We start from the raw sequence: 24539 nt of genomic DNA on the forward strand, positions 1-24539 counted from the left end.
AATTAAAACTAAATTAATTTTAGGTACCTGGTTAATGAAGGCACTACTTGAATATTTCGGATACTATTTTTTCCCAACAATTTCCAAAAGCAAAACTGAAATTTGACCAAAACAGTTTTTTGTTTATTTTTGTTCAGTTTGCAACCGTGTTGTATTCGTATAAATTTTGTTTATGCAAAATTCGTCCTTGAAATAAAAACACTAATTTGATTAAAAAAGTAAATAAATATTACCCAAATAGTAAATCTGCTGTCAATGAATTTTTTAAATTATCTGTATCATTAATTGCTTTAGTTATTTTGTGTATTGACCTACCACACTAAAGTAACGATCATTCTACCATAGTCTATTTTGATATACAAATACGAGTATCCTTTAATTATTTAAGCAATGGTAGATGTACCCGTTCAAGATATGAACAAAAATACATTTACTTGGCACAACAAGAATGGCTGCAAATCTGCGAAAACGTAATTTTTACTTTAGTATTACCTGTGTATAAATAAATTTCGGAGTATTTGACTATTAAATCGTTTTTTTAATTTTTTTTTCCAGATACAATTTATTTAATTATTTTACAAGCATTGAAGATTCGCATTCAAAATATCTTCATTATCAAATGACCAAACCTTTGTCTGTTCAAGTAAGAATAATGTTTAAATTACAAGTATTAACAAATTAAACTTGTAATTAATTAGGTAGTGGGTATGTTATTAAAAAAAAATGAAATATAATGTAACATGACTGCATTCAAATTTTATATTTTTAAAACCAGGTATTATTGTTTTGTTAATTATTTTTCATCATAATAAAACAAATATATCCATATAAATAATTATAATGAAGATCTTCACTAGCTATTTGATTCCTTTATCTGCAAAGTTTCAATTTTATAATAACTTTAATTTTTACAAGGTATATTTTCAATTGTTGAAACTCTTTTACTTACTCAGTAGCACAATAAAGTTTATTTTTATTCTATTAAGAGAGTACTTGGTACTTTAAGCATCAGCAAGCACATGAGATCTAGACTCCAATTGTACAGCACATTTTTCTTATCTAGAGACCAACAGAGGGATAAACCCACTGCTCCTTAAAATCTTAAATACAATATTTCATAATATACACTAGGTGCCTAAAATACTGATAATATTAAAGCTCAATTTAACAACATTATTTACAATACAATTATTTAAAACTAATTTTTACTTTAAAATATTTTAGACTCAACATGATTCTCCATGTAAAAGTGATTCTCCTCAACCATTTTATCATATTCATCAGGTAATTCTCTTATTTTATTTAAATTTTGCATGTACAAATGAACTAAAATATTTTGGCTATTGTTAATTAAAAAATTAAAATGTATCATATTCAAAATAAATATTCTGTAGGGTTATGTATACGAATAGGTTATAAATACAATATATTGTTGTGTTTGACTTCAATTGAGCATTTTGAGTAGAAACTATTATTACAATGAATAATTAATGTAATAAGTACATTATAAATTAATGTTGATGTATGTTTTATTGTAGGATTCAATTATTACACAGAAGTCAAGTCCAACACCAGTTAGATTTAGTCCTCGTATGGGTTCTAATGCAATCAATTATGCACGCTCAAGTGCTACAAATCGGGTTGCAATCACTCCCAACATGTCACCAATCAGCAGTTCTTATGTAGATCAATCAATAACAAAAATTAGCTCAATGTTTCCGACTGCATCAGAATCCCATATTAAATCATTATTAAATAAGTAAGATAATATTTTAATTGTATCTTATTTATTCTAATATAATGAAAATTGTTTTAGATATCATAACAGAGAAGCTGTTGTTATTAGTGCTTTGCAAGTAGAAAAACATCCAATTGCTACACCTGGACCATATACGCCACCATCAGTTAGTCGTCATTATATGTTACAAGCTAATCCTTCACCCATGGCTAGTCCATCACTTAAACCAGCTCATTATTCTCCAAAAATGAAACTCAGGTAATTTTATTACATATTTTTAAATTTAAATTGCTATAATATGTAAATTAATAGACCCTTATTAAAAAATCATATTGCAAGTGTTCAAATAATAATAAACATTAAATCAATCTTTATTAATTTAATTATTATTATTTATAATACAGGTCGGTCCAAATATTTTAACACTGATTGCTTAGATATTAAACTTCATCAAAATCCTTAGTACTAAATAGCTCATTTAAAATAATATTTACTTATCTATTTACCTCTGTTTATAAGTATTTAATATTGTTTGATTTAAAAATAAAATATTTGGTCAGACTAATCTAAATAATTTATATGAGTATGTAATCTACTATTATTTTATTATTTGACAGTAGATATTGAAAAATAGTAGAAATTGAAAACCACTCAAAGAGATTATCCCTTTAAATTGTCTTTTTTAAAGTGTGAAAACATTTTTCAACGAATAAATATTGTAGTTGATGACTTTAGATACAAGTATCATGTGTATAATTGTATATGTGAATGTGTTTGTGTGAGGCTTGAATTAACAATGTTTTGCCATGATTTTATTTTTTTCATTTACCTATTTTATTTTTATTTTTAGCATGAATTTTATTTTTGATGTTTCAGTATATGTAGTTAAATTGAATTGATAATTGTCTGATGTAATTAGACGATAGAAAATATTTTTTGTGGGCAAAATTTTACATTGATGGATTTATTTTATGGCATGAGTTGGTAAGTATTTTTTCTAAAAATTGTTCTTGTCAAATCGATTATCCAAATGATATATTGTTGTTTTTAATTTTAAGTGTTTGTTTTATATTTCATATAGATATTTGAAAAGTGTATTTCCAGTAGTAGAAGAAACAGTACTTTTGGATACATTATGCAGTGCTGATAATAATGTTAACCAAGCAACAAAAACATTACTAACTATGGGATTCAACAAACGACATAATATTACAAAAATTGTGCCGAAATTGCCCAGAGTTACATTAACCAACAGTGAAAATGATTACGAAGAGGACGATATGTTTTGGTTAAGAAGAAAAACATGTGATAATTATGATAAAACTAAATCTACTTGTTCATCTTGGCCTGTTTCTTCTGTTGTATCAACACCAACCAAAAAAATAAATTTGGACGAACAAATAAAAAGTAAAAATTATAAAATTAAAAAATGAATTATTATTTTTATTTTTATTATTTTTATTTTTATAGTAAAACAAAGATTACACGATAAATTTGATGATCAAGAAGAAAAAATTATAATTTTTGCCTTGGAAAGTACAGATTATAATGAATTATTAGCTGATCAAATTCTTAAAAATCATTTAGATAATGAATTTAAAACAAAGGATGAAAATGATGGGTAATATTATTCAAATAAAAAAAATAGATTAAAAAATAGTGTAATAAAATATACAACTTGAAGTCAATCTATTGTAATATTCACTTTTATATAAAATTTAAAATGCATCCTTAAAGAAGTTATTACTAATTTTACTTATTATAGTAAACTCAAAAAGGAGATTTCTAGTAACAAATCAATTGATGGCCGTGTTGTAACGAACATAAGCAATTCTAAAACTGAATCAAGAAATTCTACCTGGTAAGGAAATATTTGTATTGTATAGAAAAAATGAGAATAAAAACTAAAGGACTAAAAAAAATTGATAAGGTTTAAATTTTTATTCAGTTAGGGATTACATGACACATAGATATGTTAATTATTATACTATGTCACTATATTCTAGTTTCTAAATTCTAAGTCATGTTAGAAATGTATTGGTTTACCAAAGTTATGTACTTTATCATTTTTTAATACATTTTAAATATTTGTTTCAAGTCTTTATAACTATATATTTATTGTTTCCGTTGTATATATGTTAGTGCTTTTGATATGTAATTATGATTTTCATACTATTCTCTGTCCAGCAAGAGAACTTCATCAATTCTGTGCAATCCCTCGAAAACCTTATTATTGAGACTGGTCCCGCTATGGCAAAAAGTCGCTTGGGGATGTGCAAAATAACTGATTATTGTTGGGTCATGTAATTTTAGTGTCCTCCCGCTGGATAAAGCATAGTTTTGTCAGGTAGAAGGAAAAATGTTAAAAGTTACAGAATTTCAACTTTAAAGTTTTGTATTCTTTCAAAGAGTCCAAATAAAACTTAAATTGTCCCAGATATCTACTTAAATAATAAATAATAATGACCTATTAAAGTTGGGATGCTGAGTGGTTTCCTTTTAATGGCTAACGATAGTCGCATATATTCTTATTTGTTTATCTTTCATAATTGATATTATTTTACTTACTGGCATTTCTTTTGTATAAAATATAAATAAGTATAATAAGCAGTGTTATTACTTTTTTTATGTGTATAGTTCTATAACTTATACTTATATTTATATTATGTTTTCCTTTTTTGTATAATATGTCAACTATCAAATATGGTTTTTATTGGATTTAGTGAAATACATTTTGAGAGCCAGAAAATAGCAGCAAATGGTACACAAAAAAGTTTGGCAAAAGGTCCTAACAAAGATTTATTGAGGTAAATCCTATTTGTTACTAAACCATAAATATTCTTTACTTAGTAATTAATTTTCTTTACAGCAAAAAGTGCTCATCTAAATGTGAGCTAGATGAAAAAAATAGAGTGAAACCCAAAGGCCCAAATAAATCATTGTTGAGTAAAATTCATTCATTAGCAAAAGGACCAAACGCTGAGCTCAAAAAAGGACCATCTAAAGGATTAGCTAAGGGGAGTATTTTCCATAGACTATTTAGGAAATAATTAATCTTGTTGTTTATTATTTTTAATTCAGTACATTTTTTCTATATATTAGATTCTTTGAATGTATATAGGGAATTTAAAGTTAAATATTTTTTTTACATTATTTAATATTATTTTATTACTATAAGTGGCAAATTTGTAGATCAATTATAATTGATTTGTTTCATAGGTAATAGGTATCATATACATTTTTTTTTATTTTCTTGGATAGGAACTTTTTTCAGTTAAAATCTTTCTGATAATTTGTGTTACCTTTTTTTTTTGTAGATGATATTTAATAAAATATAAGTTTAAATCAATAATAATGTAATTAATAATTAATATTGAAAAATAAAAATTATTATGATAGTGTTTAAATCTAATCTTGGAATATGGCATTGATTTAATTATATTTAGCTCACAAACTAATCTTATGAAAATTAATTACTCGTTCACTGCTCGACATTTCTATGTATTTGGATGGTATAGTTGACTGAAATAGAATAAATTAAATTTTAAACCTGTGAATGTCAACGTTTTTAAATGATATTTCTATATAAATTATGCATATATGCATATTATTAAAATATTAAGTCTAAGTATTATCGTAAATTGTTAAATTTTGTTGAAATCTATCAACTTAGCCCGTTAACCATGTACAGACTTGTTGCTAATACCAACACAGCGACACAGACTTATTATAATATCACAATTTTATGTCACAATATTTTAATCCAGTATGTGTTTTTAATTATATGTATAATACAATATTACACAAAATCTTGTAAATTTAAAAATTATAGTGTGCATACAATTTGAATACTTTTAATTTGTGATACAAAAACACAAAATTCTGCGATTCATTATTTTTCATCAGAGAGAGATAACTTAACTTGGTTTTTAATAAACCAATGAAGTTTACGATTCTACAATTTTTACACAGCGCTCTATATTATCATACTTTTAATATTTTCATTATGGTACACTAAGATATAACTTTTTTTTTCAATTTATTTCTGATAGAGTTAAGGTTGGATCCAAAACTTGCCGGTTACAGTATGAAAAGTAGTGACTAGTAGGCAGTAGCTCCCTAAGCCTACTCACTCTGGCTGCTTATATGAAACTAAGTTCCCTATTCTTAATTCTATTATTTAGTATTGAAAAAATAGTTAAAAAGAAATTTAAAAAATATTTTTTGACTATATTAAATAATAATCCAATTTTGTCTAGTTACAACATAACTATAGGCACAAAGGTGTAACAAAAAGGTTTGACAAATGAAATAACTTTTTAATAATAAATAATTTATGGATGCTTGCGCAAAAAAGTGCAGAATATTTATTTATTAATACTGTAAATAAAAAAAAATTTATTGTGGTTTAAGTTACACTCTGTATAGTGTATATAGTTGCTGTTACTATAAGGACATTATTTTTTTGTATGAATGAAAAACTTTTAAAGAGCCTTCTAGATTCCATATTTCCCCCTGATTTCTATCAATTGTCAACGATATGGCAGATATGAAGACAAGTTAAATTTACCGACTGATTTAAAAAAAAAATGTTAGAATTCAGATTGCTCAAATTAAATGTTGTTACAATTATGTCTATTAAAAAATTTGTAGATCACTAGATTTTCACATTAGCCTGAGCCAATCTATTCCTGTGCCTCTTGGACATAGAGTCATAACCATACTGCCTTAGTTTTTACACAAGTCTGATGGCCACAGCAACACAATATTAATTTGTTTTGGCTTTTTTTTTATATCTATATAGTATAATATATATATATATGTATATTATACAAAAGCAAACCATAGAAATGTGAATGTTGTAACAGTTTTTTATAATACTCTCTGTGAAAAGTTTTTTTTTTTTTAAATAAAAAAATGAATATCAATCAATAATTTTTTATTGATTATTAACTAATAAATCAAAATGTTTAACTGTAAGCCTAGGAAATTCTCTTTCACCGTGTTTATCAATTCGTTTTTTTAATTTATCCACTTCGTGGCATTGCAAATAATTCAAAGTATCTATAAAAAAATTTTAAATTAATATATTACATCAGTGTTTGTGACATAACCTTTACATTAAATTAAGTAATAATTTACCTTGAATGTTTCCTTTAATCTTTGATGGTACTTTCCTATCAATCCAAGAATGAAAAAACGTACAAATAACTTTACTATTTGCACCTGGATACAATTTATTTGTTATTTCTATCCAATCCAAATCTGACCAATGCTTGGCATTAATTTGTTTTAATCTGAAAAATTATAATATTTTATTTATTACAACTTTAAATTTGTATTGATAGATCTAAAAAACTTACAATTTCAATGTAGTTAAGTTGAATGTTGACATTAAAATAGGTTTTTCACAAAATAACATTGTATATAAATAGTTCCATTGATATCTAACTTTTTTATACGTAAAATCGTCACCAAGGTTTTTTGCAATTGTAATCCATATATCTTTTGTTATTGTCAGACTTTTCAAATGTTTCCAGTGTTCTGTATTTGTTTCTAATAGAATATTTGTAAATAGTTCTTGTCGCTTTTGATCATCCCAAATAACTTCTAATCAAATAGGTAAAAAAATATTTTTGATTATTTTATTGAGAAAAAATATTTTTCATTTACAAATTACCTTAAGCTTTAGGTACTTTTTAGAATTAATTTGTTTTAACTCACTTTTAAATTCTTTATGTTGATTCCTTAAAACTTCAATTCTTCTATAAAGCTGTAATCTAGTTCTGTTTAAAATTAAACTTAATACTGAAAATTTGTTTCTGATCGCATCACATTTGTCTACTTTTATAATTAATTGGTCTTCTTCTTCACTAAAACTATGAAACAGGAAAAGCAGTAAAAATTATTAATAAATAATTGTTTGAGCTTTTCTTCAGGTATAGAAGATACTGAATAACATTAATTTCAATCAAATACCATTAATATGTATTTATGAAAATTTAAAGGAATTTAATTTATATTTATTTCATATTATGAGTGCGGAGATGCTACAAAGAGTAGAATAACATTTTCTTTTAAACCTCAAAGAGATTGTTAATATGTAGTTTGATGAGATACTCTTTTAAGTACCTATAAGAATAATTTTAATTTCAGTAAAACTTGATTTGAAAATGCTTACAAGATAAGATGTAGACATTGACTCTAACCCAGTCTAAACAAATATTATCTTTCTAATATTTTTTTAAAAATACATAGAAATATAAGACTAATCATTATACTAATATCAATTATATGAGAGATAAGAGTACATACCTTGTTTTGTCTTGGTATTCATTAAACAGAATATTGAATCTATTAAAAACAGAATACAACAATCGGTTAGGGAGTCCAGCTGATATATAACGAATAAATTGTAATCTTTCATTAGGGCTCAAAGCCATTTCCACACCATTAGACAAGAATGGTAGAATATTTGAAATATTGTATTCCTGAAAATGTAATATTTTTATCATATGCAATATAATTATGTAATATGTATAAATAATACAAATAGTTTAGTTGTTAAACAAAAATACTATGGTTAACATATTCAATAAGGCTAAATCTAAAAGAAAAAAAAATTGTTTTAAACATTTAGTCTGATCTTTTTAAAAACCTTAGGGTGTATTAGTTCTACAGCGATAACATATATTTTTCATTTTATGATTATTTATCCCGATTAAGATGAAGGTACTTCATCTGCACTAACTACTGAAATTTATTGAATAATTTCAAGTTTATAACGCCAGTGCCTACATATTATATATATTCATTAACAAAAACAAATTTAGTTTTTCTGGCTGGGAGTCATAAAGTATTTTTTAATAGAATATCAATATTCTCATCTTCTTTCCCATGTTATTAGAACCAAAGTTTATTTTTGCCTTTCAATATAATTCAATGTATATAAATTGTTTATCATAAGCTACTAGTAAAACTATGACAACTTGACATTTACAAATTCAATATTGAAATTGAAATTCTATATATTAAATACTGATATTAAAATCCTTTATACTTGGGCTAGTGACTCAACTTTTTTACTCCCCACTATACCAGCCTGAATGCTGGCTGCCATCACCGTTGCCATGAGTAGATGGGGAAAATTTTACCATGAGACCGCATCTCGATCATTCGGATTCACAAAAGAGTAGCGTTGGCCCGAAAATAGTATTTTAATATTCTTATTGGTCTTAACAATAACTCAGCATCAAAGACCATGAGTTAATTCTCTAGAGTTGCTGGGGCTATAATATTCAATATTCATACCAAACTGTACTCATATTTTATTGAAGGCATTAACTTATAATTATTCTACAATTTAAAAATACATCATATGCTCATGGGAGCAATGAAATGGGTCCATGCATCCTATCTAGTTTTATTAAAAAATACAATTTTTTTTAAAGATACCTTTTGAAATTTTGACCAATATTCCCGAATCATTCTATCTTCATCTTCATTAAATACTCTTAGTTTTATCAGAGGATTGTGCTTCTTTATAATATCCATTTTGAGTTTATTTGGTAATCTACTTAAAGTAGTCTCCATAAAATGAATTTTATTTTCCTGACATTCAGCTGGTAATTCAATTACTAAATCTTTTATATCCTAGGTGAAATAAATACAAATTAAATAAAGTATATACCAGGGGTGGCAAGCCGTTTACAGGCCAAGCACCAAAATTTAAAACCAAAATTTTTAAAATATAATTGAGTGCCCACTGCCACCAAAAAGATCATTTGTTAACTTTTATTTTATGAAATACAGACAAAATATCATGAAATTTGGCTAATGTGCCACTTCTAGCATGCATGCCATAGGTTTGCCACTCCTGGTATATACTTTACTCTGTTCCACAAGAGAATGAGTCATTTTGGTACATCATAGACCAGTTTTGGTCAGCAAGTAGCCCATTTTCTCGTGCAATAGAGTATACATTATATAAATTATTATAAATTTTTTTTAGATATCAAAAGTATTATACCTGTGCAGAATCAATTTTTTCAACAATTTTTTTCAAAATAATGTTTCCAACTGTTTTCAGTAATAAAATATCTGATGCTCCTACTTCACATTTTGTATTTATGGTTAGCTTGATCTTTTTAGACAAATACTCATTTATTTGTTTAAAATTAGGATGATTTTTTAGTGAAGGATCTTTATTTGTTAGGTACTTTATTAAATTAAACTGCTTTAAATTAAAGTTGGTTTTATCAATAGTAGATGATTCTTCAACATTATATTTTTCTATAGAATTTAGCAGAGTCTTTAGTTCACACTGGTTTTGGGAAATCGTTGGAAAGGTTAGGTTAGGTTGGGAAAGCATTTTATTTTCATCAGTACAGTCTGAAATCACAGTTTTTAAAATATTGTGCTTTTTCCTCTTTTTAGATTCCTTAGTTGCAATATTTTCAGTATCTAAGCCATAACTAATTTCCAGTGGAGCAGATGATAATTCATTAGTATCAGAATCATTCATACTTGGTTCAGTTGGTTCACTATCTTCTTTGTAGATTTTTTCAAATGTTTTGAATTCAGTATTGTGGTTGATATTTATATTTAAATTTGTATTATGATTTTCAGCTAGAATATTTTCAGTATCATTGTTACAATTATTTCCCAGTGAAATATCTGCTAAAGCATTCATTTCAGACATTTTTTTTTGAACTTTATCTTCCTTGGAATCAAAACAATTAATATTTAGCTCATTTTTTTTTTCATATGGTCTGAAATATGTATCATTATTGGTATTGAATTTTATTGAGCTTAAACTTTTATTATGCTTTTTCTTCTTGTTACGTTTCTTAATTGCAACATTATCAATATCTATACTACATTTATTTTCCAAAAGAATATCTGTTGAGGTGTTTAATTTAGATTTTATTCTTTGGTTTACATTTTCTCTGTAGTCAGAACCATTTACTTCTTCATGCGTTTCTTGAAGCATTTGGATTTCTTTATCATGATTTGGATCTAATGCTATTGAGTTTAAACTTTTATCATGATTTTTCTTCTTTTTAGGTTTTTTAGTTGGTAAATCATTTATTTTTTGTTCATTATTTTTTTCATATGTATAGCAATCGGCATCATTAATAGTATCTAATTCTATCATATTTATACTTTTATTATGATTTTTCTTCTTTTTCTTCTTTTTAGTTGGAATATTCTCACTACCATTGATACAATCATTTCCCATATCTGCTAAAGCATTCACTTCAAAAATTATTTTTGGGATTATATTATTTTCCTTAGAATCAGAACCATTAATATTTAGTTCATTATTTTTTTCATTTTTGAAATATGCATCAATATTGGTATTTAATTCTATTGAGTTTAAACTTTTATCATCCTTTTTCTCTTTTTTGGATTTTTTAGTAACAGCATTATTCTTATCCATGCTACATTTATTTTTCAATGAAATATTTGATGACACGTTTAGTTCAGACTTTATTATTTGGACAACATTGCTATTATTAGAATCATTAACAAACGGTCTTTCAAATGCTTGGATTTCTTTACTATGATTCGTGTTCAATTTTATTGAATTTAAACTTCCATTGTGATTTTTCTCCTTTTTTGTTTTTTTGGTTGGAACATACTCATTATCAATGCTACAATTATCACTCAATGAAATATCTACTAAACCATTCATTTCAGACTTTCTTTTTCGGTTTACATTTTTCCTAGAATAAGAATCAATAATATTTTGTCCATTGACTTCTTTACAAGTTCCTTCTAATGATTTGTTGATTTCTGCATCATTAATTAAATTTGATTCTATTAAATTTAAGCTTTTAATATATTTCTTCTTACTGCTTAATTTTTTAACATTTTCTCTAGAATCTGAATCATTAATATTTTGTTCACCAACTTCAACACTAGTTCTCTCAAATGATGTGAATTCTGCTTCATTGATATCTGAGTTCATATCTAAACTTTTATTGTGCTTTTTATTCTTTTTAGGTTTCTTAGTTGCTAAAGTATTTAATTCAGACATCTTTTTTTCCGTAGAATCAGAATCATTTATATTATGATCATTATCTTTTTCATGCGTTCTATAATGTACACCGTTATTGGGATTTATTTGTATTGAGTTTAAACTTTTATTATGATTTTTTTTCTTTTTAGGTTTCATTATTACAAGATCATTATCCATGTTACATTTATTTACCGAAGAAACATCTGCTAAAGCATTAATTTCAGGGTTTCTTTCTTGGCTAATATTTTGTTCTGAAACAAGCAATTGATACAAACAAATTATTTATAAAAATGTATTTAAAAAAAAGTTGTATAAAAATATTATTATGACTATTACTATATCAATTCATTGCTTTCTTGTGATTTAGAAAACCAGCAATGATTGAATCCTTTAATAGATGAATACCATACATATATTTCTAACATTTTTCTTGTTATCTCCTCTCAAAAAAAGGGAAGCTCCTTTGATACTATTTGTACATTTTTGTTTTGTAATTGGTATACAGTAAATACTCAACGTGTGCTCTGACTCTGAATGGTATCTAGTTTGTGAGTCTATTAATGTAGTTCTTAAAGTTAGCAGTTAGCACAACAAATTGTAGATCATAAAAACTAGGGTACTTGGATTACTCAATTTAACATAACTCTTTATTCCACTTTCTACTTATGTTGTATGAAAATATTTTTATTTCATAACCTAAAATTGTAACAAATTATGATTTTTGAAAAAAATATAGGTAGGTATAGGAAGGTATTTTACTTTTTATTATCGATTTTTAAGCTTTATAGCTTTATGAATGACAAATAGGGAGCAAAAATAGAAATTGTTTTTCAAAAATGTTTGATGCAAACAACTGAAATTATGTAAAAGAAATATTTTCAAAAATATGCCTATATACTACATTAAGTGTATGCAACTGAGTTAAAAATTGTTAGCATTCTATTAAACAAATATTTATGATTTATCACTCACCTATAAAAAATGTATGAAGTAATGTACAACTTGTATGATTTTAAATTTAATTGCGGTAGTTTATCAAACATATTATACACATATATTTCATATTAAGTTACAACATACTCTGCAGACTACAGAATAAACGGACACCCGACATACGCTGTGTACTAATAAAAGGTAACCATTTACATTCAAATTTTAGATTTTTAGCACAATCTTAGACGTTGAAACTTCAATCTTCATTTAAAAGATAAGGAAACATAAAGTATGAACACGACTATAAAGGTAAATGGTAATAACTAATAACCACGATTTAAGATAGTACTATCACAGAATCTATCCTAAAATCGTGCAAATAACCTATAACGCCGCAAGGTTTATAGATAATAGTCTATTATCTATAAACCTTGATAACGCCGGACACTCGAAAAACTTCACGCGTGAATCTCACCATGACAAATTAAAGATATACCAATACCATAGTCATATGATAAGGAGGTGAGTTCTTCATGGTGCTGGAAATTACAGCAAGCGCTCCCTGTGAGAGAAAAGTTAATTACCGTGTCGCAGCCGAATTTTAAATTTTCTATTTGAAATTCGTTTTACTAATTTAATTTTACGATTTTATATTATTTTCCAAAACATTTTATTGAAGTCTGCTTTCAATCTGTACAAGTATAACAGTAATATTATATTATATTGGAAGTTATATAGATTTTATTATTTTATTATAATAATCAAGCTATAATACAACCAATATATTTATTTATGAACTAATTTTTTCTAAGTCTGAAATATTCTGTGGCTTATAATTGAAAGAAAAACCAATGTTACCAATATTTATTTCATGACCATAAATATGAATAAAAATATTTGAGTCTTATGTAAATAATAAAATTAAGTTTAATTAAGGCTATTTTTTTAATTAAAATATTTGAGAATATTTTTTAATATTTAAACACAGGATAAATGAAATAATATAATATTTTATTGCTATTGCTATACTTATACCTTCAGTTAAAACCATAGAACAATAAAACCATTTGCTTTTTTATAGTTCTTAACAAGTTATCTCTGATAGAACTTAGTTGATGAAATCCAATAACAATTTTGTTATTTATTCTAGATGAATAGTCAATATTGGAATACTATTTTTCTGACAACTCAATTCATTTTAATTTGTTTAAACAGTTCATAAATAGTTCTGAGTATTCAACTGAATTATTATTGTGTTTTGTGAATAATATATTTTCTTTGCTTATAGATTTTGTATAATAGCAGGGATCTTGTTGTATATTAAATTTCAACTCAGAAATCTAAATATAAAACCAATCAATATTTTATACTAAAATTCTATCATAACAAATTAATAACAGTTCTATGATAACAACAATTGAACAATATTTAAGTTTAAAAAAAATCATTAGTCAATAAAAAACAAGGAAAAGAAGTGTACTACAAATAAAGTAGATATAAAACAAAACAAATGTACAGAATAATTTGTTACATTATAATCAATTTAAGAATGCAGAATTTTCGAAAATCTTTAATATATTAATAATAATGTGTATTTAAATGACCCTTTTATTATGATAGGATTAAAAATGGTATATGTTGGGAATTGGCGTTGTTAATTGCTGGTGACCCCCAGTAATAATATTCCATAATAATATTCATGTAGTATATTTTACTTTGACATATTTTCTATTATAAACTGTGACAGATGCCTCTGCACAATGTGGTTGCTTGACTTAGTTTTTAAGCAAGTAACAATACATCAGGAAGGAACTGCAGAATTCCCATCATATTTCTTTATTATAGATTGAAAAATAAGAGGATACTATACTTCTATATTTCCCAGCCTTAAAATATAGATCCAATCATAAAGAAAAAAAATTTTTGCTAGGTGCCATGAATCACCAACTAAAATTACTAACATTTGTGACCCAAAACTGAATGCCTAAATAACATAGTGTACAATAATATAATAATCCAGTTTCTATGAGCAACTGGGATTCACTTTCAACCTGAATTGAGTACAATCAGTCAGTAATAATTAATAAATTCTGCAAGACTAATAAGCCCACTTCCCCCAATTCCATCTACACAGCTGCACAAACCAAACAAGCATCACACTAACTAACCTTGATACATTATGTATCATTTAATATTTTAATTACAAAATATTAACAATTTAAACATGTGCAGTAGGTAAACAACTTAAAATCACATAAAATACTGCCCGTATATCGCTTCTTAAAATAATTAGGTAATTCTTAGTAAAAATATTGAAAAATAAAATTTCAAAGGAGAAGAATCTTAAAGAATAAAATGATTAATAAATATTTTAATAATATTGAATACATTAAGTATAATTTTCACTTAAATATATATTACTTTAATGTCCAACAACTTTGTATTATTACCTAACAAGTTACTTATTGATAATTAACATAAAAAATAAATTATTATTGGACAAATATTTATTTATTAGTAAATTAAATAATCTATTTGTTTAGGTTCATGGATATATGAATACATGTTAATACATTATTAGTATTATTACTTATGAAAATATTTTGAAATTATTAAAAATTTAATGAATTAGGCACACTAAATAGTTTAGTAGCATAATTTTTCATCAGTTGATTTGAAATGATTGATAACATAAATCATTTTTTAATTTGTTGGGCTTGAAACTGTTGTTGTATTTTAGTAAGTGACTCCCTATATTCGTCTTGTGTTCCCTCTAATGTGTGAATCCGGTCATCAATTCTTTGTAGTTCATTTTTAATATAACTCATACGTTTGTCAATATTTTCCTTGGCTTCTGTGTGGTCTTGACGTAGTAATATAGGGCCAACCATTTTATATACTTCACCTGAAGGTTTTAAAAGAGCTAACTCTTCTTTGACAATTGAGTTTTCATTTAGTTGACCATCCAATTGTTGACGCATTCCTGTTAATTGATGAATTTCTTTTTGACATTGTTTAAAAGCATCCAGTTCTGTTTGGAACTTTTTCGATAATTCTTCGGCTGCCATTTTGTAAATCTGAAAATTGAAAACCCTTTAAACACAATTGTAAAAGTTGATAGTAGTTAGGTTACGAATTATGGTTAAAACATCCACGTATTCTTTAGTCTTTACCTCTTAACTTACTACTAAAGTACTAATATTTAGTAATTACTAAGTTGCACGTTTTCAAATAAATTATTATTATTTATTACTATTTAGTATTTATCAATAATTATCAAATATCAAACATTTTACATTACATTGGTGTTTAGATAAACTTTTAACTTTACTAATTTAATCCCCAGATGGCAGGACGGTCTCTAGACAATTGGTGCCTGTTGGTGATAAAAATATTTTGATAGATGAAGAGTAGCCAACCAAAATCTAATTAAATTTCTAATTTTGAAATTTGTAATGTACAAAATAAATTATAATCTAAACTCTAAAGGTTTACTGTTTAATTATTTAAAAATTATACTTAGAAGACAGTATTAATAACTACACACTTCGTTGAACGTATTCAATATTCACTATGTATAAAATATTACACATGAATACACAGAAGTAATCTAAGGCCGTGCAAACACTTGTGAAATAAGCATACCAATTAAGACCACATGTCTATTGTAAAGCCTACAGGCTATAGGTATTAATTTACTTCTTGTTCAGCGTGAATAGTAATCGTTCAGTCGTTCTTGCTTTCTTATTTATTGTACTATTGTATTAACTATTAATATAAATAATACGAATAATACCACAGAGGCAAAGAACAATTTTGGTAGGTAGGTAATACACAATTTTATGATAGCCAATATCCATTTCCAATAAATAAACTCTCGTGAATTAAAATAATTGTTATATTGTCGAAATCCTCAAAAATAGGAGCCTATATATTATGCATACAAGGCTCTCTATTTCGAGATACTTCATTTTATTCTGTTGACTGAACTGCGGTATCACAGAATTTGAGAAATAATGACAGTACAACAATTAGATCTAATATATGGTAACAAATATCGGCAATCGAAAAAAAAATCCCCAGACCACAAAGTCACAACCACATGTCTACATCCTGTTCAAATGATTGAACAATTATTTTTAATAACATTTTGCAATATATTATTATGATATTATATTGTACCTATCTATGATTCTGTAAAAATTAAATTCATTACGTTTCTTTTAATATTTCGACGTTAATGTAAACATCATTATTAGGTTAGGTTATTACATATTATTATTCTATAAATATTTGGAATACGGAATAATCGATACTTTGAAAAATGCAAATGCAAATAATAATAATCAAATCATTTTTAAATTATAGTTAGTGAATGTAGTTACTAACAGTTAATTATTGAACTGTTTCTTAATATTGTTGCTATGAAAAAATCGGGAAAATGTATAGGAAGCGTAATATTTTATTTCGTAGATTTAATTTTAATTTTTTAATAATATCGTAGTACAAAAATATTATTGATAATGTTTAAAAATTATTTATTATACATTTTTTATGATAAGTATGCGTATACCTATACCATAAGTATATAAGTATACATTTGTAATTAAATATTAATAAAGTGTTAATTACATTAATAATAAGAATTTAAAAAATATTAATTGTTCAATCATTTTCATGCGGTTATAAGCAGAAGTCAGGTGATTTTTTTCCTATGGTCGGGGATTTTATTTCAGAGGTTGTTCATGGGGTTTTATTTTCCGGGGATTTTTATTCCGCAATTCCAAATTATCATTACCTACCTGTCTATGAGTGGTACCACCAGTCTGAGGTTGTTATCACAGGTTATTATCTATTATATTATCTATTATCCATGTCACAGACTAATAATTAATAAATATTAATAATGATATCCAAATTAGATTTGAAATAAGATTTATAGAAGCTTCTAAAACCACCTCAAAATAAATAATACTTCGAATTTCGCAAATTCTAAGTTCTATCTATAGGTACTCTAAAGTATCCGATCGTAATATTACTTTAGTATTATTTTATATAGTTCGTGTCATAAAATAATAGTAGAATATGTTGGAATAAGATTATTACTATTGTTATTCTTATTAAGTTTTTTGCTAATGGTACCTTATTTATTGCTGAGCATAAATTGAATTGTTATTAATTATAAAATTTAAATACCTATAGTTGTGCTATAAATTATAATCAAAAATCAGACCTGAAGTTTTGGTTGATACAATTTTCAGTACTCAAATAATATTTATTTATTGAATTTTAATATTAATGGTTTATTAAATTCAATTAGTTTTATTTTTACTTGTTTGTTAGTATCGAAAAAATCTTTTGAAGCTTATAAAATGAGTAATATTTATATTCAAGAACCTCCTACTTCTGGAAAAGTAAGTAAAGTGTTATTGTTTTGATTACTCCATTTACTTTTTTAAATATTATACTGTTGACTAAGGTGTAGCTTAATTGTATCTTACTTTTAAGTTATTAAATATAATGTATGTCTCCTATGAGTCTTAATGATTGAGTACATTTCTTTAAATTTGTTTGCTTATAATATATCCAAGTATCTAACTCTTTTAGGTTGATGTATTATGATGGAGTTAGAGAACATCTAATTTCTAATATTAAAACAAAATTATAAATAATAGCTGGAAATCACCCGTGTGCATTTTTTTTTGTGGCAAAACTTATGCAGGGTTATATCTTAAGCGTGCTCAACACCCCTTTTTCCCTTTTATAGTGCATTTATTCAATTCTAATTTTTAGTTTTCAAGTACACCTAAGGACCATATTTTCAAATGTCTGATATTTTTTTTACTGCTTAAGAAGTATCCTGTAGTTACACGAACTTCTACTTTTCAAATGAGAACCCCCCTTTTTTTACCACAGTTTGAAAATGCAGTTCTAAATCCAAATATCAGGACATTTTTAGTTTTTGAGATGTAGCTATGAATGCATGATTATATTCTTATTGTTTCAATGGATGTTCAATAGAATCTAAATATTTTAATTATATAAATAAAGTGTTAAAATATATTAAATATTTTTATTATACATTTTAAATTATTCATAAATACTTTATTTAAAAATAATATAATATTTTAATAATTTTCTAATATTGCTTAAAGGTTGTGCTTAAAACTTCATTTGGTGATATTGAAATTGAATTATGGTCAAGGGAAGCTCCAAAAGCTTGTAGAAATTTTGTTCAGCTGTGTACTGATGGATATTATGATGGAGTCTTGTTTCATCGTATTGTCAAGGGTTTTATTGCTCAGGGTGGAGATCCAACTGGAACTGGAGCAGGCGGCGAATCAATTTATGGTCATCCATTTAAAGTAATAATTTTATTTTATTTAATGTATATTCTCTATTTCATAAATTTTAAGAAAAAAGTATTTTTAGGATGAAATACATTCACGTCTTAGGTTCAATCGACGTGGTTTGGTGGCTATGGCAAATGCTGGAAAAGATGATAATGGATCTCAATTCTTTTTCACATTAGGATCCACTCCAGAACTTCAAACAAAACACACAATATTTGGAAAAGTTGCTGGTGATACTATCTTTAATTTAACCAAATTGAATGAAACTCTTGTAGATACGGTATTAAAAATGTACTTATTACATTGTAATAACATTCATTGATCTTATTCATTTTATTTATAGGAAGATAAACCAGTTTATGATCAAAAAATACTAAAAACTATAGTATTAAATAGTCCTTTCCCTGATATCGTACCCAGAATTGAAAAAAAGAGTGAGAAAACTGAAAAACTTTCAAAAAAAAAAGAAGTTGTTGGTGTCAAGTAAGTTATATGGTCTTTCCAAAATCTCCTAAATATTATATCATCATTATTATTTTTATTGTTATATTATATGACATGTATTTTTAGAAATTTTAAACTTTTATCATTTGGTGAAGAAGCTGAAGAGGATGAAGAAGAGCTTATTGATGTTGTAAAAGAGTTTAGTGGTAGACCAAAATCAACTCACGATGTTCTTCAAGATCCTCAGTTAAGTTCAGAACCTGCTATTATAGATAATGAACTTACAGATGATATAACCATACCTTCTAGTGATCAGACATCAAAGTAAAAATATTTTATTTTCATTTTCAAACCTTTATTTATATTACTAAACATACTTATTTTTATTTAGAATAAGTATTGATGATGTTAGATCGAAATTGTCTTCTAATAGTAAAAATAAAAAAAGTGCACCTAAATCAGTTGAACAAACAAATGAAGAAGATTCTGATGATTATGAACTTGGCAAAGATCTAAAAGAAGAGAAAAAAAGAAAAGCGTAATTATAAATTAAGTATTCTATACAGCACAATTAAAGATATAGTAATAGGTGGTAATAAAATAGTGATAATCTCAAAATAATGTAATGAGAGCTAATAGTTTATTATTATGAACAGTATATCGAAGACTACATTCAGGAGCAGACTGTGACCCATTCGACCCACTGTTATTGAAAAAAACCGGCTCTATACTATAACAGCCTACATGTTTAGACTTAGGTGCTTTATTTTTGAATTTTAGTTACTCACCAATCACCATAGTAAATTAATAAACAGGTGATATGTGTTTTTAAAATTAAAATTTATTTGAGGCAATATTAAATGTTTGTTATTTATATTGTACTTTAAATCATAAATCATAGATGTTATCTAGAACAGTAGTTCTTAATCTTTTTAATACCGGGACCTAAATTTCCCCCAAAAAATCTTTCGCGACCCACATTGTTTCACTTTTCAACAATTTGTCGAAAACAAAATTTGTATTAAATAAATATGGATACATTTTTATTAGGTATTTAGTTTTTTATAGGTTTATAATTAATATGAATAAAAATGTAATTAATATAATTAAAATGCACTTTTTATAATGAGGTATCTAACATAAAATTCTTGGAATCTATATAATTCAAAAAAATGTTCCCGACCTACCAGTGGGTCGCGACCCACACTTTAAGAAACGCTGATCTAGAGTATAATACCCTAAAATATGTACTTTGACCGCAGTAATATCCTTAAGAATGACCAAAATAAGTCTTAACAATTCTTGAGTAGCGATATAAACGCAATTACAATGTAACACCGACTAACCAATTAGTTGTTACTGTTTAGTTTATAAAATCATACAATGTACAATCAACATATAATGAATGGTCGCAGCAACATTTTTGAAATTTCTATTTAAATTTAATCTAAAATATAAAAATGTACCTAAATCATGTATAAATGTACTTTAAGAATTAACTTGGGGCCCACACCTCAAAACTAAAAGAAAGACTCTCAACACCAGACTTCATCTACTACGACCTATCCTCAAGTCCAAACTCTCTATTGACAACAAATTACTATTATACAAATCAATGCTAAAACCTATCTAGGCATATGGCATACAAATTTGGGGATGTGCCAAGCCTTCCCAAATACGGACCATACAAGCCTTCCAGTCTATTTCCCTTCGCCTAATAAAATCCGCGCCATGGTACGTCTCAAACCTCTCACTTCACAAGGATCTTAAAATTGAAACAGTCTCCAAAACAGCCAAAAACGACTACAAAAAGTTACACACCAAAACAGCTAACCACACAAGTCCATTGATTTCCAACTTGGCCAGTGAATTCATGCCAAATAACCCCCCCACGTCGATTAAAAAGACACTGGTGTCGTGATCTCCTAAATCCCGAACTGCACTAACTAATTGAAAAATAAAATAAAATAAAACTCTCTCCCCCAAGTTAGTGGGTATCCACACTGGTGGACCTCCCTCCTCACGCCATTCATGTTATACCTACCTTTTCTTTGTTATCATATTTACTTATTGTATGTATATAAATTACAGATTGTAAATATTCTATTTTATCTAATAAAAAAAAAAAAAAAAAAGAATTAACAAAAATTACTTGAAAATTGTAATAATTTGTGTTCAAAAAACACCAAAACTGATAAATATGTAAAATAAAAGTTAAATAGTTTTAAATTCTTTGATGTACGAGTATGAAAGAGATTTTGCACTCAAAAAGCATTGCCGGATTTCCCAAAAAATAATTCATTTTGCATTAAAGTTCGGACCCTATATAGTCATAACTATTATGGCTTATAAGCATTTAAGGTTGAGTTGAGCGGAGTGGATTATGTTGGTCTACTGCAAAGGTATCATAAATAGAAGAGTTCCTAAAAAAATTGTCAACAATAATAATATTATACCAGGAGGATTATTTTGTACCAGCCCGGGGTACATTTTTGTGCAATTGCACAGTGACCCAGTCCACCCCTGACCACATTTTAGGTTCTTATCGAGCTTTACCTAACCAGTATATCTTAAATTGTGCTTTACAGTGATAGCTTTGATATTTTATTCTATAATCAATGGTGATTTTACTTTTTTATCTGTAAAGCTTATTTCAAAGTATTTAATTATGACTAATGATGTTTAATATGGAAATATTATATATTGTATTACTTGTATTTTTTTTAATATGTTTTTTAAATTTGATTATTTTATTACTAGAGAGGAAATCCGAAAAGAAATAAATGAAATAAAATCACAGCTATCAAAAAAAAAAAAAAATAAAAAAAAGCCTAGCCTAGATATAGATGATATACCGAGCATACCCGCATTGCCTATTGATCCACTTAAACAACAATATTTGGAAAATATAAAAATGTATTCTTCCAAAAAAAGTGAAATTCCTAAAAAAGGTATCATTTACTGCATAAAACTTTCATATTATAAGTTATAATTATTATTATTTTAAAAATCTCCTATTTAATGATTATCAATTTAGGTTCAAATAGAGAAGAATTTGCTCTTGGTCTTTTAGAACAGTTTAAAAATAAACTACATAATGCAATACAGTCAAGTCAAGAAAAACCTGAAAAACCAACTGAAACAGTAGAAGAAGAAGATGATGATTGGTATAATTTCAAATTGAATAAATATTATATGATAAAAATTATTTTTTTTTTTATTAAACTATTAGCTTATTTGTATGTTACAATTAATGTTTATTATATTATTCAAAATACAGGAAAAGTCATCCCCTTCAATTTCAGAAGGAAGATGCTGTACTAGCAAAAGATGCAAATAAAAAAGATGATGATTGGTTTGAAATATATGATCCTAGAAGTGCTATCAATAAAAGAAAGCGTGAATTGAATAAATTAAATTCAAAAACTGACAAAGATAAAAAAACAAAAGTTTAAAACATAAAAATGTTATTCAATGTATTTTGCTTTTCTTAGGCTTATAATAAATTTAATTGTAAAGTTTTAATATATTATAAAAATTGACCTTTGCCTAACCTAACCTCACAGTGTCTCAATGTCACGTTTCTGGCAGTGTGGCGTGTAAGTCGTCCATAGGTAATAAATAAATAAATTTATACTCGTTGGTATTGTGCTTAATTTTCGGGATAATAGTGTCAGAGGAATAATAGAGAGGAGTGGAAGAACTTAGTATTACCAACAAAGCGCCTAAATGGTCTGTAATACTTAGAAAAAAAATAGTGGCAGTATTATAAGGACATTTGATTTTTCTGGTGTTATAGATACATTATCTAACATCAAAAAAACACTCTTCGTTGGTTTTATCTGTATACCTTAACTGATCAACCGACCCACTAAAGACCTTGAGTAGAGAGATTCATACAATAGTCCGAATTACCTATACTTTGTTATTTTTTGGTTCTTTGTAACGGTAGTTCTAAATGCTATTAATTCAATATTCTCCTTGTAATATGGCGTTTTTTATTTGACAATAGGCAAGCCATTTTTATTTTCTTGATGTTTCAGCGTCATTGACACATATATAAATGTATTTTCCGGGTCCTCTATCGGAAACCTTGATTGTAAAATTAGGCCCTCGGCCCTCAAGATGTTTTCCTAAAATGTAACCCAATGGAGCTTTGTAAACATTGTAAATCGTAAATGGCAGCTCTATCTAACTAGGAAATTGAGCAACTATGATGGCCTGTTCTTTGCGTACGTCTTAGAGTTCAAAATTATTTGGCGGCAGTAGATAGTACTGCTGTTAAAGACTTAATTTAAATCTAAATTACATAAATGCCAAACAAGATGTAGAGAATATATACATATATATCACCAAATCTTACCTATCTTCTCTACATCGTGATGCCAAATAATAATACCACCCAATGCAGTTAGCAGCGTTAGGTTAGATTAAACCTAACCAAACCAACTAATCAGCGTCTCGGGTAGTTGCCTCGCGGCTCGTGACTATTAAATAATTATTATGTTCTAAGTGAAATAATCCATCCACCTATCAATTATTTTATATTCTAGATTTTACCTATGATTTACAATTTAAGGTACGATGTAAATAACAAACAATTACTAAATATTGCCTATTACCTCAAATAAATTCAAATTTTAAAAAGCGGGTAAGTGGATGTCGCTCTGCTGTACACTAGGTGTCTAAGAGGACGCTGTAGCCTGTAATGGATGGTATTAAATTTGAATTCAATGATATCAAATCATTGTATACGAAAATCGATTTTGAGCTGAGACGGTATGTCAGTTTAGGATATTTTATATCGTTATTAATAATATGGTAGCCAGTAATAGTTGAATTAAAATTGTTCTAAAATTATCAGTGATGCTGTCAAAATATTAAATATACCTAAGTAAAATTGGGCTGTTTTGGAACCGAATTACAACAAAATGATATACGTTATTCTTTATGCTATTATAAGCAATCTTATCCAAATTTGATCTTAAAATGTCTAAAAAAATAACAGTATTCAATATTCATACATTTTTTAGATTTTTTTTTCAAT

The 24539-nt window shown here is 26.4% G+C and overlaps 4 protein-coding genes across 7 annotated transcripts; 2 read left to right on the forward strand and 2 right to left on the reverse strand.

Moving 5' to 3' along the window:
* Positions 1-179: 179 nt before the first annotated feature.
* Positions 180-4953, forward strand: LOC111033256. Of its 2 annotated transcripts, XM_022313918.1 has the most exons (10): positions 181-470; positions 556-643; positions 1225-1284; positions 1539-1759; positions 1817-1996; positions 2820-3145; positions 3209-3359; positions 3504-3599; positions 4462-4545; positions 4608-4953. In XM_022313918.1, the coding sequence occupies exons 1-10, from the start codon at positions 391-393 to the stop codon at positions 4786-4788; spliced, it is 1467 nt and encodes a 488-aa protein (XP_022169610.1). In that variant the 5' UTR covers positions 181-390; the 3' UTR covers positions 4789-4953. The 2 variants fall into 2 exon arrangements, with proteins under 2 accessions (XP_022169611.1, XP_022169610.1); XM_022313919.1 differs by lacking the exon at positions 1225-1284 and having other exon boundaries at positions 180-470.
* A 1707-nt stretch (positions 4954-6660) lies between these two features.
* Positions 6661-13088, reverse strand: LOC111033251 (protein PFF0380w-like). The gene is made up of 8 exons (XM_022313910.1): positions 12735-13088; positions 9768-12013; positions 9194-9391; positions 8054-8229; positions 7463-7617; positions 7102-7348; positions 6881-7035; positions 6661-6802 (listed from the first exon to the last, which is right to left on the reverse strand). The coding sequence occupies exons 2-8, from the start codon at positions 11937-11939 to the stop codon at positions 6678-6680; spliced, it is 3228 nt and encodes a 1075-aa protein (XP_022169602.1). The 5' UTR covers positions 11940-12013; positions 12735-13088; the 3' UTR covers positions 6661-6677.
* A 2001-nt stretch (positions 13089-15089) lies between these two features.
* On the reverse strand, positions 15090-16002 carry LOC111033278 (prefoldin subunit 6). 2 transcript variants are annotated; one of them, XM_022313952.1, is made up of 2 exons: positions 15869-16002; positions 15090-15772 (listed from the first exon to the last, which is right to left on the reverse strand). In XM_022313952.1, the coding sequence occupies exon 2, from the start codon at positions 15761-15763 to the stop codon at positions 15392-15394; it is 372 nt and encodes a 123-aa protein (XP_022169644.1). In that variant the 5' UTR covers positions 15764-15772; positions 15869-16002; the 3' UTR covers positions 15090-15391. The 2 variants fall into 2 exon arrangements, with proteins under 2 accessions (XP_022169644.1, XP_022169645.1); XM_022313953.1 differs by having other exon boundaries at positions 15188-15788; positions 15869-16000.
* Positions 16003-17570: 1568 nt separating this feature from the next.
* On the forward strand, positions 17571-23019 carry LOC111033264 (peptidyl-prolyl cis-trans isomerase CWC27 homolog). 2 transcript variants are annotated; one of them, XM_022313935.1, is made up of 10 exons: positions 17571-17704; positions 18039-18109; positions 18851-19060; positions 19128-19328; positions 19392-19531; positions 19619-19816; positions 19884-20030; positions 22253-22443; positions 22530-22659; positions 22773-23019. In XM_022313935.1, the coding sequence occupies exons 2-10, from the start codon at positions 18068-18070 to the stop codon at positions 22945-22947; spliced, it is 1434 nt and encodes a 477-aa protein (XP_022169627.1). In that variant the 5' UTR covers positions 17571-17704; positions 18039-18067; the 3' UTR covers positions 22948-23019. The 2 variants fall into 2 exon arrangements, with proteins under 2 accessions (XP_022169627.1, XP_022169625.1); XM_022313933.1 differs by having other exon boundaries at positions 17571-18109.
* Positions 23020-24539: the final 1520 nt, after the last annotated feature.

This window comes from Myzus persicae, unplaced genomic scaffold (genome assembly GCF_001856785.1).
Source record: "Myzus persicae strain clone G006 unplaced genomic scaffold, MPER_G0061.0, whole genome shotgun sequence".
Classification (NCBI taxonomy): Eukaryota; Metazoa; Arthropoda; class Insecta; order Hemiptera; family Aphididae; genus Myzus; species Myzus persicae.

Excerpts from the sequence above, each read along its gene's own strand:
- LOC111033256 (XM_022313918.1), top strand. The coding sequence starts at position 391 with ATGGTAGATGTACCCGTTCAAGATATGAACAAAAATACATTTACTTGG. Across the intron at positions 3,360-3,503 it reads ACAAAGGATGAAAATGATGG|TAAACTCAAAAAGGAGATTT; the intron begins GTAATATTATTC and ends TACTTATTATAG. Across the intron at positions 4,546-4,607 it reads CCTAACAAAGATTTATTGAG|CAAAAAGTGCTCATCTAAAT; the intron begins GTAAATCCTATT and ends TTTTCTTTACAG.
- LOC111033251 (XM_022313910.1), bottom strand. The coding sequence starts at position 11,939 with ATGGATAATGATCTTGTAATAATGAAACCTAAAAAGAAAAAAAATCAT. Across the intron at positions 8,230-9,193 it reads ATTGGTCAAAATTTCAAAAG|GAATACAATATTTCAAATAT; the intron begins GTATCTTTAAAA and ends TTACATTTTCAG. Across the intron at positions 6,803-6,880 it reads GATTAAAGGAAACATTCAAG|ATACTTTGAATTATTTGCAA; the intron begins GTAAATTATTAC and ends ATTTTTTTATAG.
- LOC111033278 (XM_022313952.1), bottom strand. The coding sequence starts at position 15,763 with ATGGCAGCCGAAGAATTATCGAAAAAGTTCCAAACAGAACTGGATGCT.
- LOC111033264 (XM_022313933.1), top strand. The coding sequence starts at position 18,068 with ATGAGTAATATTTATATTCAAGAACCTCCTACTTCTGGAAAA. Across the intron at positions 18,110-18,850 it reads AACCTCCTACTTCTGGAAAA|GTTGTGCTTAAAACTTCATT; the intron begins GTAAGTAAAGTG and ends TATTGCTTAAAG. Across the intron at positions 19,061-19,127 it reads TTTATGGTCATCCATTTAAA|GATGAAATACATTCACGTCT; the intron begins GTAATAATTTTA and ends AAGTATTTTTAG.